Below are 14,330 nucleotides of genomic sequence, written 5' to 3' on the forward strand. Positions count from 1 at the left end.
AACCTTCCTTTTGAAAAAAAAAAAGGGGAAGTGCTGTGGGATGTTCTGTATGGCAAATGTGTTGCTAATTAGTCAATAAATAAAACACTGATTGGCCACTGGCTAGGCAGGAAGTGTAGGCGGGACAAGGAGGAGAATAAAGCTGAGAAGTGGAAGGCTGAGTGAGAGAGACACTGCCAGCTGCCACCATGACAAGCCGCATGTGAAGATCTTGGTAAGCCACGACCCATGTGGCAAGGTATAGATTTATGGAAATGATTAATTTAAGCTGTAAGAACAGTTAGCAAGAAGCCTGCCACGGCCATACAGTTTGTAACCCATATAAGTCTCTGTGCTTACTTGGTTGGGTCTGAGCGGTTGTGGGACTGGCAGGTGAGAGAGATTTGTCCTGACTGTGGGCCAGGCAGGAAAACTCTAGCTACAATACTCCTCTCAAATGGTCAAGTGTAAGTAAACTCCAGAACTAGAGTCATCAGACTACCTGGCTTCAAATATATTAGAAAACTAGAGTAAACAAAAAAGCATGGTACATGGAAAAACACAAAACAAATCATAGAGCCCAGATGAAGCAGGATTGCAAGCCTAGAGATAAATGAGAACCCACTGGCCTAGGGGTTGGGATAAAATGTTTGCAATGTATGTACCTGACATGGGGTTGACGTCTAGAACATATAGAGAACTGTATAGCCTCAGCAAAACCTTACATGACCCCATTAAAAGGGAACAATGTATCTAAATAGATATTTCTTAAAGGAAAATATCCCCAACAGCCAACAGGTGCAGGGATCTACATTCTCTAACAATTACTACCTGGGAAATGCAAATCACAGTCGAAGTGACCTGCCTCCAGCCCTAGCTAATAAGTGTTGGCCAGGAGAAACAGGAAGACTTGCATCTTGTTAGTGGTGATGCGATGTAGAGCAGCCATTTAGGAAACTGCTTGGAAAAATTACAAATAGAACTGCCATATGATCCAGCAATCCAACTACTGAGTATGTATGCATTCAAAGGGAATGAAGTCAGTATGCCTAGGATATATCAGGACTCCCAAGCTCATTACTGAACTCTTCACAGTAGTCAGAAAACAGAAACAACTTCTCTGTCCATCCAAGGATGGATAAGCAACACTGGCTGTATAAAGTACAAAGTCAAGTACTATTTAGCATGAAATACCCAAATTTTAAGGCACTAATGTGCTGTTACTCTAGATTCCTTCCTTCCTCCATTTCCCCCCCTGTCCCTCCCTTCTTCCTCCCTCCCTTCCTTGAGACAGGGTCTCACTCTGAAGCTCTGGCTGTCTCTCTGCGTCTGGAACTCACTGTTTAGACCAGGCTGGCCTTGAACTCACAGAGATCCACCTGCTTCCCATCTCCTATCTGCCCAGTGGACACAGTCACTTAGAAGTAGACACAGTGGAGATGAGGCTATGTGCACGACAGGAGGACAGCCATCTCTCAACACAGAGTACCCAATCTCCAGATCTGTGAGAAAATAGATCTGTGATTCAGCTACCAGCTTACAGTACTTTGCCATGGCTCCCTGAGCCAGATGAAGCTCAGGACAGCTCTGAGAAGGTCCGTCTCCGTCTCCGTCTCCGTCTCCGTCTCCTCCATCTCCTCCTCTCCTCCGTCTCCTCCGTCTCCGTCTCCCTCTCTCTCCTCCCCTTCCCTCCCCTCCCCTCCCTTCCCCTCTTCTCTCCTTTCTCTTCTTTCTCTCCCCCACCTCTCCCCACTGCTTCTCTTTGAGGGCTAGCAGCTTGCTGTGTGTTGTGGGCCCTGCTTTTTCTCTGGACCCCATGCCCCTTTCCTGAAGCCTTCTGACTCCTGCTGCCTGTAACAATATCTCCTTTCTCTGAATATAACCTCTGTGTTCTTTTCTACTCAGACCTAAAACAGAAGTAGCAATAACAGTGATGTTAAGAATTTTACCCTTGGAAAGTACTACACAATGTTGCTTTAAAAACAATTCAGATTCCTTCTCCCTTCCCTCCCCTTCTCCCTTCCTCCTTCCTCCCTCCTCCTCCTCCTCCTCCTCCTCCTCCTCCTGTTTCTTCACTTTCCCTGTGCCCTGCCCCCATCTCTCCTTTTATTTTTTTGACAAGGCCTTTTGTATCCCAGGGTAACCTCAAACTTGGTATGTAGCCAAAGATGACCTTGAACTTCTGATTCTCCTGCCTTCCCCTCCAAAATGGCAGGATTAGAGGTTTGGGCCACCTTGTCTGATTTATTAGTGCTGCAGAGGGAGGCCGGAGCTTCATGCATGCTATGCAAACATGCTGCCAGCTAAGCCACATCCCAGCCCCATGATCTTCTTAACATTAATCAAAGCACTATATAGTGACTGGAAAATTTCTTCTCCATTGAATGAATTTTGTAAGCTATCAACTGCTCGGTCAGTGGCTGCATGTGTGGAGGTATTGTGTGTGAGACCCTTGCTCCGGCAAGTTTCCTATCCACAGGGCGATTCTGAGACCCTCTGAACCAAACAAGAAAACTTAACCCTGCTGTTTATGTCAGCTTGCAGATGAAAACCCAGGGTCCCCAGAGACTTCAAAAACCTACCACTTTGAATTAATTATACCTCGGCAAGCAATCGATTAAGCCAGAATTTACTTTGCGGAGCAAAGTGTGTTCATTGTATTTCTTTCTTAAATGAAAATTATGGTTCACAAAGAAAATGCCTGAACATTGTGGGATAATTTGAAGATGCATAAAATCATAAAGAGGCAGAAAATAATCTATCATAATTTATCACGTAATTGACATTTATTTTAGAATTTTTGTAAATGAATTTATACATAATCTTTATGATTTTAATAACGCTTGCCATGCATTTGCTGAAGGACTCCAATCTCAAATCTTCCTTTATCTTTGCTCCTCTAGTACCACCACTGAAGCCCTCCTCATTTCCCACTTAGATTCTCTGCAAGAGTCTCTAACATATCTGCCTGCATATGGCATTTTCTACTTTCCCATTAGAGTTGTGCTCATATTGTCAACGACATCCATTTCTCTTTGGCGCAGTGACTATTTCACAAGGGCTCCTGGCACCAACGTGGAGTGTGACACCAAGATTCAAAGATCTCTGTCTGACTTTACAGAGTTTTTCCGAGGTTTGACTGAGGGAAAAAAAAAAAAAAAAAACTACTCGAAGATACTCACAAACTACAGTCAAATGCAAGTGAGGGTGATAATAATTTGATGTCATCCCCAATGCCAGATGTTTTTGTTTGCTCCGAAAAAAGTACAGGGTTCATTTACATAATTTATTTAGATCAACCTTCCATTTGAGAGGCTGAGAAAACTGGAAGTCAGGAAGTCAGGAGTTCCCATGCCAGTCAAACAACTGGGGGATAAGATCTGCCTTGCACCCGGGAAGGTGGGGGGCGGGTGAAAAATAAATCAAAGAAACAGAATTAATGTGGGCAGTAGTGTTATAAAAAAATCAATCTTTCAGGTATTTGTGATGGAACACAGACTCAAGAAGCAGTGGAACTCCACTCTGACGAGGCGGGAGGATGGGTGTGGTGGTGAGCCAGTGTATCAGGAAGGCTAATGTCCTCGCGTGTCTGCAGCATACTGCTCGTTCCATGCTGTTGGATTTCTCAGATGTTAAAATAGTTCGCTGAAGCTTCCCAGAGGTTTCAACCTGATTTCAAATCCCCACACCAGATGAAATGCTGGGCAGTGGGGGGTGGGGTGGGGCTGCCTGCGAGAAAATGGGACCTGGAGTCATGATGTCCTGCCCACAGCAAATCCAATCCTGCGTGAAGCTCTTGGTTTACCCTGGATAACTCAGTTGTCAAAATCCACTGGTGTCTCTTCCTCTAACGAGAGTCACTCTGAAGCCTGACCTGCCAAGGTGTTAATCTTTGATGACTCAAATGAGAATTGTCACCAATTAAAAAATAGCAAAATCATAAAAATCCATCTTCATATTAATTGAAAAGAGACAAAAACTCAAATTAAAGAGCCATCTTAGCATGGCTTAGAAGGTAACTGTTGGTGATCATGGTCTGGATGGGGCCAGTGAAAGACGCCCTGTTCTGGAAACCTTGGCTATGGAATCTCGAAGGTTGGAGTTCTTAGGAGAAGGTCACACTGAGAGGCCTGAAGTCTGAGAGCACCACAGCCCCGGGACTACACCTGGACAAGTATGAAGACTCTAGGTCTGACTTGATCTTCCTCCTCATGAGCTTCTGAGAGGCTGCTCACAGCCTGAACCTCACAGGCAAACATGCAGGCACATCCATAGGGTAGCACACAGAGCCTGGCCTCACGGGAAGAGGGGAGGGGACCAAGAGGGGCAAAGGAAACCACCTTGCACAGTGGTGGATTGAGCTCTCAAAAAGGTCTGAAGTAAGAGCACAAGTTCATCTCCTACTACAGCCTGAACTAGACCAGTAGCAAACCATTTTTTCCTAGTTGCTTTTGAGTTTTATGTGACAGATTGGATAATACACGGTTTTACGAGTTTGATAAAAATCAATAATCGAATTGTATTTAACTTTGTCTACCTCTCCAGTGGCACTCACTATCTCCTCTCTTGTATGATAAGCAATAAATAGTATCAGTGATAAAATTCCAAGCTTTTCCCCCTCTAAACACTGCCCTCCCCCATCTCTGTCTCTCTCAGCCTTCCATAGTTTTCTAGCATAAGACCATGTACAACAGCCTTCAATGAAGATTGTGATCAGATAAACTCAAACAGGAGGGCCGCTATGTAGCTTATAACTGCATAAATTCACATATTAGGACCCCATTACATCACATAATTTAAAATATTTATGCTTAAAGAACCCTCATTTGTCCTAAGATTTGGTGATTTATAGCTGGCTAAGTATTATAGCTGGCCAAGATTGTACCAAGTATTTAGATTTCAAGAATGAATGAACAGAATTCTCTAGCAACTATGATATGATGCCCTGCATGGGAATGTCAAAAAAAGAATACCTGTGCGGAGAGGATAGGGTGAAAAGGGTAGGGTAGGAAGGGGGAAGAACAAGCAATCTCTCCCATAAGAACAAATGCCAGAAGGAGGAAATCAGGCTACATACAAAAGGGTTTCCTAACAGCAGGGAGCCTTTCCTTACATGCAGCTTGGGTGCCCATGGTGTGAAAGTTTCCGGTATTTAAAAGTGTCCTGGTTCCTGAGCATGCCCAGTAGATGGAATGAGAGTGGGACGGTTAGCTTTTGTCAGCTTGACACAAACCTAGATGGATTTGGGAAGAGGTAATCTTAACTGAGAATGCTTCCACAAGATTGGTCTGTGGTGAAGTTAATGATTGATGTGGGAGGGCCCTGCTCACTATGGGTGGTTCCACCGCTGGGCCGGTGGTCTTGGGATATAGGAGAAAGCAGACTGAGCAAGCCATGAGGAGCCAAAGCAATAAGCAATGTTCCTCCATAGTCTTTGCCTCCAGGTTCCTGCCTGGAGTTCTTGCTCTGCCTTCCTTCAATGATGGGCTATGGTGTGAAAGTATAAGGCAAACAAACCCTTTTCTCTACAAGTTGCTTTTGGTCATGGTGTTTACCATGTAGAAACCTTAATAGAGGACTCTGGAAAACAAATGGCAAAGTTAACAAGTTTGGAAGAGTTAGTTACTGAGAGGCAAGCAAAATTATCAATTTAGAGTTTGTTTACTGAGCAAGAAGGAGATTTTAATTGTATTAAAATACGCACCAGTGTTGGTGAGATGGCTCAGAGGGTAAAGGCACTCGCCACCAAGGCCAACAGTCTGAGTTGTCCCCAGGACCCACATGGTAAAAGAAGAGAACCAAGTCCCCCAGGCTGTCCCTATGATGGGGACAGATGCACCCTCCCCCAACTTAGGTGTAATAAAATGTTGTTTAAAATGCAGAGTTAGGCAGAAGACAAAGTAGTGACAGTTATTTAATGTGAGGTGGAAGGTTGTGGGGCGCCCTAACACAGCCATGAGTAGTGGTGGTGAAGGGCATCACCTCAGCTATGAACTACACAGCTCAGAACTTGACCACATTTCTGAATCCATGTGCGACTTTGTATCTTCATCTGGAAGGTATGAGGTGACGTTAGTTCTGCAGGATTTGAGGAGGAACATAACAGTTGCTTGCTAGGTGATAACAGATATGTGCCCAGTCTCCCTCTAACCTTACCTAGCATGCCATTGCTACGCTTGGAAAGGTGTCATCCTGCTGAGAGCCTGTCCCAGCATACTTCCTATTAAAGCTGTCTGTGTTTAGCTCTTCATCCCCTTGGGTTTTGTGACGGGAATGTCATCCTATTGTGACATTCAAAAAGACAAGCTTCACACATTCTCCTCACTTCTCTGCTTGTGCCTCTAGAGAAAGGTTGAGCCACTTAAGTGGTCTGGGGACAGGGCATGATAGATCTATCGGAAAGAGTCAGATCTCTGGTTATTTCTGAGAGGGCTTATTAGCTAAAGACAAGAAACTACTTTAAAAACCATCATGAAGGTACAAATGGTTGTGCACATTAGTGGTACTTCCACACACACTGAAGACATTCCCAGCATTCTCCCAGAGTTGACCATCAGATGATGATTCACTGTGGCCCTTAAGACTCAAAGCTCATTTCTGTGTTTAAATGCTAGTTATTTTTGTTCTGTGAATAAAGTATTTTTAATGTTAAGTTCTTCCTATATCTCTGGTAAGAAACAAAACAACAAAACCCAAAAATCCATTTCACAATGAATCACATCTAGTGATGGCTTTTTTTTTTGCCCTGGGCACATCTGTTGTATCTTGAGGAAAACAACTGAAGATAATTAATGATTCCTCTAGGTAACATGATTCCAGAAGACTGTATTTGAGAGGCTTCCAACTTTTACTGCTAATAATAAGTATATGCTTAGGTAACTAATTTATCTCTTAAACTTGCCATATTTGATGTCATATATTGTCACAAATAAAACAATTTACACTAGATTATAACTATGATGTAACTATAATGACCAGACTCTATGCAACCATAGTGCAATATAATGATTATATGCCAGTCAACTCATAGAATCCAAGATGTGAGTCTAAAGCTATCCACTTTCTGTTTCAAATTAAAATACACCAGACTCCACTTCTGCTGAATACAAATTGGTAAAATGTTGGAAATTATCTATGTTTTCAGACATTTTAATAAGCAGAAACTCAAAGATTTTACTCAAAAGAGACAAAAAAGATTCTTTGAATAAAAGCACTTCCGCTCATAGATTTTAATTCACATTGTCATTAACTGGAAGAGATTATTTTCCTTTATGAGATAAATGCAACTTAGACATAAAATGTTCCCTTTCTGGGAGAAGCTTTTGTGATCCACGTTCTTCGTGCCATAATAAAAATCTCAGATAAGGAAACAGAATGCGGCTCAGGATAGCTCAGCAATGAATCATCCCATGCCTCCTTCCAGACTGTGTTACCCATTGAATAAACCCCACTTAATATGTTCAAGACTTATACATTTTTTACTGTCTGTGGCACCATGAAATATTCAAAGAGCTCCTGGTTTAATGAAATAGCTGTTAGGAAAAGCACTTTCTTCTTGACGAATATTGTAATCAAGATGCAAAAAAATGCATTTTGGACCAGCTTCTAAAACTGTAAGCCATACATCCTGAGGAGAAGGAGTGACAGAAAAAACATTTTTTTCCCAAGCCAATTAACTACCCAACTCAAACCACCAAGTCAACTCCTGGATGAAGAAAGTATCAAAATTGATACAAAGATCAAAATGATTTCTACTAATTCCACTCCAAACCTGATGCAGTATTTATGCATTTTAACTCCGTAGAGGCTCTTTGCCTTAACACAAGGCTCTTTGCATTATGCCTAGAGAGCCAAATTAAAAGAATTACTGTCAACGTGGTCATTGTGTGGGGATTTTAAAACTTCGAGTGCAAATGTGTGCTTGCTTGTCAGATCCTGTGTTCAAAATACCTCCTTTGTTTCCTCATAACCCAACTGACTTATCTTTCTCCTTTTCCCACTAACCAGGCCTTCCAGCATCCATGCTGTGGCCCCATAGGCTCATGTGTTTTAATACTTCGTCGTCAACTAAAGGAGGACTCAGGGTGGGTTCTAAATGGTAAAAGTGAGTCACTGGAGGTGTCTCTGAGGGTTAATAGCCCTGATCTGCTTTCTGTCTGCTCTGTGCTGCCTAACCAGGAATGGAGCATGACTAGCTGCCTCACGCTCCTGCTGCACCGTCTTCCCATCATCATGGGTTATGCACTTTCAAATTGTGAATGACTGTTCTTCCCTCCTTAAGTGACTTGTCAGGTATTTGATCACAGCAAGAAAACTGCGAGTACAGGGACATACTTACCTTTGATGTCATTTTTGTGTGTTCTATTGTGTGTTCTATGTATAGTAAGATGACTACAGCATTCAAGAGCTCTGACTAGTAGATGCTGGGAACACAGCCCCTGTTCTCTGAATGACAACCAAAGCTTTCCAGACACTGCCTACTTTCTGGGACAGTCTCCTCTGCATGCAAAACCACTGTGCTAGATCAACTGATACATGACATCACAGTCCCTGCAGGATACTGCTCACTTTATGGACTGGGTGGAAGTGATGCTCAGTAAATACTTGTCCTATGAATACAGAGTAAGGTGGTGCCCAGCCATTGCAGTTCACTGGTGGGATAGTAAATGCTCATCAACTGAGCTCAATTTCACATAAGACCTTAGGAATCCTTCTATATCCGTTTTGGATTTAGGATTTATTTTCTAGCATTTGGTTGAGGTAGAAAGAGAAGAAAATGTTGTTCTAATAGGGTAGATTTCATTTGAACTCTGGCTCATAAAATTCTAATGATACATAAAGAAAAAAATCAGTATTTCTCTTTTCTTGGTTTTTCCTTTTTTGCTACCAATGATACTTGAAATGTGTTCCATATAGAGAACAGAGGAGAAGAAGAAGAGGGTAAAATAGGAGAGGAAGGGCAAGAAAAAAAAGAACAAAGGGAAAAATGAGCAAGATAAACCAATTTATGAAAAAGTTAATTCAAATCATCCTTTTAAAGGATGCATGTCTTCCAACTTGAACATAGCCCAAAGAAATTACTAAATTAAAAGTAACTGACTTTTTCCTTCAATATAATATTACAGTTTATCTAACCGAGACAGAGAATATAGGAGAGAAAATGATGAGAAATAAATTACAAAAAGGAAAAGAAAAAGGTTGAATTTTGTTAATTGCTTCCAAGCTAAGGTGTCACAAGATGGAAGACACCATCAGTGGGACAGATCTCTGTAGAACGATGTAGTTGTCAGTTTCCATCAAGGGGGCAAGTGTGCAGAAGTTGAGTACAGAATCTAGATATGGACTCGAAAAACGGGATCTGGCGTCCTCCCTTTTTAAGCAAATTACCTTGAGTTTGAGTTCTCCTGTGAACAGAACCCACGCCAAACATTCAAGAGTGGGAAGGAGTCTACTTGTAGTCACACACTACCACTGCACATGGTAGCCGGGAAGGCTTCCCGTGAAACACTCGGGGAAGGAGGGAGGAGGTGGGAGAAGGAGACAGGAAACTAGAATGGAAAATGCTATCAGCCACCCACCTCTGGGGGGAACCTGAGCCTTCTTCTCAAAGAACCCTAGGGTGAATATGGAGACTAAACATCACAGTTGGGAAAATATCTCCTTTGGTGTAAGCCATCAACTTCCTGTTCTTTCCATTTGTAAAGAATGTGGAAAGCTATGGTACTCTCTGCTAACGCAAACTCTCTATTTTTAACCATGCTTCATGGTCTGAATGCTATTTCAGGTAACTGTGAAGTTGAGTTTTAATTTGGTGAGCAGTGTACCCTGCTCTCGGGTCAAGAGCTACTTACTCTGTGAGCTTTGTGTCTCTATGAACTTCTTGATCAAAGCATCGGTAGTTTGTGTGTAGAGGCTAAGAGCATATCTCAGGGAATGAAGGTCTGGGCTTTTCTCCAGAAAATTCTTCTTCAGGCCATTTCCTCCAGCATGGAAATATTGCTAAAAAGGAGAAAAGGAAAGTTATATGAGCAAAGGACTTAGAAGGAAACACTGGGGGAATGAATTTATTACTCTAATAGTGGAGCTTAAAACAATTCCATTAGCTAAATTGTCAGGTAAGTACATAGAAAGAGTGTACCATTTGTCCGATGCTAAGTTATCATCAGCTAACTTGGGTTCAAGACAGATCTATAGAGGCCTAAGCTGTTTTCTTTTCATTCAAAATGCCAGTTATATAAATGGAATCTTGAAGGTACAGTGGTTAGAATCCTTGCTTCAGTGAGCATGATCAACTCGATTATTCATTTCTGTTTCCAAAGAATAATGAAAGTTGCCAACACTTCATAAAGAAGGTAGACCCTGTTACATATTTTACAGATACTTCTTTCAAATTCTAGACCAGGCATCTACTACCCTACCCTATTCATTCTTTAATAATGCTACTGTGCAGGTATGGGCCAACCTGATGTAGCACAGGGCTCCCTGGAAACTTACAACATTTAATTTATTTTTCTATGCTCTTGCCACCCTGAAAATTCAAAATGTCTCAGTTTTCACACACAATAAAGTAGATATGTACTCATTGACCATCACTGTTGACATTGAGGGATGTTAGCATTTTTCATATTGTGCTGTGGTATGTGCAGGCATCTTTCTAAAAGTTGGAATGCCTAGAAGTAGGTGATAGAACTATAGACATTATCTATTGGTACAAGATATTTATCATATTCCATTAAGTTGAGATGAATGATTCTCCTCTACTCCCTTCATGTACTGACAATGCTAGATTTGGAACCTAAGCCCTCTTTGGTGACTATGGTCCCCTGTTATCTGTAACTGTCAACATTTTCAGTATCTATAATGTTCTCCAATGTTAACAGAATATTTGAGGATGGGTTCTTAACCACTAGGATATCTTTCTAGCCCCTGTTGTATACTATGATCCTATAAAATGTTGAAACACTTTGTACATGTATAGTATTTGTTGAAGACTAGAGCCTAAAATTAATTTGAATATTGATGGGTGAAAACTATGTGATAGTTTCTTCCAAAAACATGACAGGACATTTGAGGATAAAAAACTATTAAGTGGAAATACCAGGGGATGAAAGTTCAGCTTGGTTTTGCCTCTATATCACCTTGGGGAAGAGCCCTCTGGGGGTCTGTTTCTACGATGGAACAGAGGGCCATTTGAAGAGATGGCTGGAGCCAAGAACAAGAGGGAACTCTGGAGAGGCAGACACTCTCTAGTCAGTGTTTCTCACATGAGCTCCAGTCTGCTCAAATCTGTGTACAAGTTCTAGAAGACTATAATAAAAGGAAGGGTCACCAAAGATAATAAAATGATATTTTACCATGTCTCAGGAAAATTGGGTAAAAAAAAAAAAAGATTTGTTGGACATTCTGTCTGCACTACCTATCAGGTCATATTCCCTTTACATTGTCTTTGATCTATTCTTAAATATATGATTATAGAAAATGATTAATACTGTGAATACTTTTACATATGTAAGTGCAAACTAATTACTTCTCTCTGAATACAGGTAATCATCGTTCTGTACCCAAACCTTTTTGACTTATTAGTTTAGCTTTCCTCCTGCGTCTATGCATTTCATTCTTGGGATCTTACCAGGAAGGAATTGCAACATTGTACTGGTTTGTACACTAGATAATGAGTTAAAAGACATTTTGGACATGTTTTTATAACGGTACCATTATGTTGTCTTCCAGAAACTACTCTGTTAAGTAGTCACATGGGTGACTGCTTTTATGAGGTCAACCACAGCTCCTAGTGTATTACTTGTGAAGCAAGGGCCGTGGGCAGCAGGTCTGGACAGCCTCAGTGGTACAATCTGTATTCTTGCCTATTTTTTTCCCTCCCTCTCTTAGGAAAAATTCACGAAATCTCTACCATAAACTAGACTTTATGTTATGTTCCAAGAATATAACACAACATGGGTACTATGTTTTCTCTGAAACAGTTTATTAATTTAATGAGGAAATATAACCAGAGTGTAAAACAAGTCACCAACAGTATGTTATAGCTGTAAAAATTGTTTGAGTAGACTTGAAGGCCCATTAAGAGACATCCTTTTCCTTCTGGTCAAAATAATAGACCTTACTTCTGGGTGGATACAATGGCTTGTCTCCCCTCTTAAGAGTCAATCAAGTTGTGCTGGTCTATGGAACCATGCCATAGGAAGGCTAATTTTCTCTAAGTTATTCTGAAGAGGTAGGAGGAATAATTATCTCTTTACTGAGAGAAGCATTTTTCTTTCCTAGAATCCCTGCTCTCTATAAAGTTGATAGAGAGTTGCCATTAGGTTTTGTTGGAGCTGTCTTTCTGAATCCTAATCCAGAAATTCTTAACTTTCCTTTTTCTTACCTTCTGTAGCTCTCTTTTGGATGCTGTCCAGAGCTTAAGTACACTTTCTCTGGTATTTTGGACTTTTCTTATTCTTTCTCTAAAGTTCCCCTCCCCACTGTGTGGCTACCTGTCTGCCTTGTGGCTGACCTTTATGCCAAGTCAACTCAAATGGCAAAGCTTTGTGTCTTCTTTTTCTTTACCTTCATCTCTAAAATTGTCTTGGAGCTTCAAAAAAAAAGTTATTTGATAATATACCCAACAGAGGAGAGCAAATGACTCTACTGTGGAGGGGGTCAGTAAAAGCTTCCGAGGAAATTCTGAAGGAATGATGTATCTATTCCTTAGGACTGATAGTTTTTATGTTTGAGACCAAGTCTCACATAGTTCAGGATGTGCTTGAACTCAACATGTGGCTGAGGATGACCTTGAACTTCTCATCCTCCTGCCTCCACCTCCAGAGTGCTTCGATTACAAGTGTGCTACACCACACTCAGTTTATGCTTTGCTGGAGATAGAACCCAGGACCTCCTGTGTGCTAGGTAAGCACTCTACCAACTGAGCCACATCCCCAGCCCAGTAGTGCTATTTTTTTTAACTTCAGCAGCCACTAGATAATCCACAGCCATGAGCTAGACAGTGGACAATCATACTACATCTCCACCAGGAGCCCTGGGAGTTTCACATTGTCTAACAAGAACTGGGAGACCTGATGGTTCTTATACTATACTTCCCCCTTACATTATAAATAATGTCTGCCATTTTCCCCTATTCTCATTTCTAAATCATACTCCTTAGAATAAACACATTGCCTTGGGGCAGAGGAAGTCCTAGAAAAGCAAAGAGAGACCACAGGCTCAGAGAGGCAGAAAGCTTATCGACATAGTCAAGGGCTTGGGACTTGGTAAAGACATCTATTTAACTCTCTGTTAATAGTCCTGGTTCCCATAAACCATCGATGTTGCAGACCTTTGGGAACACTTCTGAGGATGCAAATGTCCCAAGGAATAGGATTTTGGAAACCTGGGAAAGACCAACATGATCATACTTGATATGATTGAGAGATTTTTAAAGGCCTAGAAACGTCCATGGAGGAAGGGAATAAGAATTAAAGTATGAAGATATCAGCTATGTATTTATCCTTGAACCCTTTATAATAAGTCTATGGGAAGACATGCTTTTCTGATAAGGCATTATTTTGTAGAACTAGAGGGATTGGGAGTGCTAATCAAGAAAAAAAATAGAAATAAGCTCTAGGCTTGTTCCTAAGGATAGCCAGGGTCTCCCTGGGGTTTTCAGTGATGCTCAACTGACTTCTTCCCTTTGGCCAGAGTCTTGTTAGGAATTCTATTAAGGGCCAGGCAGGCAGGGCATTTAGAGAGCAGGCTGATTGGGGCAAAAATGATGGCTTTGTTTTCAGGGAGCACTTTGTAGTAGGGGATGCTGCCAGACTGGAGTCTTGGAAAGATGGTGATGCTGTCAGGGAGAACACAAGCCATGAGGTGCAGGGAATAGAAACAGCCAGAAAGACAAACAACTTAGCCACCGGCTTCAGAGCCAGCGAAGGAAATGCTTTCTGTGCTTCTGGGAGTACAGACTCCTGAGACACACTCTTACACAAGCCTTTCACTCCTGGATGGAGCTGGGTGGCAGCACCAGGGGAAAGAAATCAAGAGGAAGGGGCCACGGTTATATCGTGGACCTTGACACTCAAGAGGTTTCGCACAGTCTGGACCCTTTGCCAGCCCGGAAGGAACGAGAGACTGGGGTGTGCGTTTGGCTGAGGCTCGAAGAACATCCGTGAGAGAGTGAAAGCCTTAAGTCTTAGACAAATGCCAGAGTCCACAGCTCAGCACAGTTCAGTTCTCCTTTCATTATAGTGAATTCCCTGCCAGAAGGAAATTGCACGCTACAGGGAATTTACATGCTGGAGGAAAATGCGAAAATACGAGGTTTTGAAGCTTTCTGGAGGTTTCCCCCATGCATG

The 14,330-nt window shown here is 41.8% G+C and overlaps 1 protein-coding gene across 2 annotated transcripts in view; it reads right to left on the bottom strand.

Annotated features, from left to right (window-relative positions):
* Unc13c (unc-13 homolog C) overlaps positions 1 to 14,330 on the bottom strand; it is a 412,574-nt gene that overhangs the window by 31,002 nt on the left and 367,242 nt on the right. For both annotated transcript variants that reach the window (XM_059268241.1, XM_059268239.1), the window contains one exon: positions 9,831 to 9,978. In XM_059268241.1, coding sequence (XP_059124224.1) covers positions 9,831 to 9,978 — 148 coding nt within the window. The remainder of the gene's footprint in view (positions 1 to 9,830; positions 9,979 to 14,330) is intronic.

Source organism: Peromyscus eremicus, chromosome 7 (assembly GCF_949786415.1).
Source record: "Peromyscus eremicus chromosome 7, PerEre_H2_v1, whole genome shotgun sequence".
NCBI classification, from domain to species: Eukaryota; Metazoa; Chordata; class Mammalia; order Rodentia; family Cricetidae; genus Peromyscus; species Peromyscus eremicus.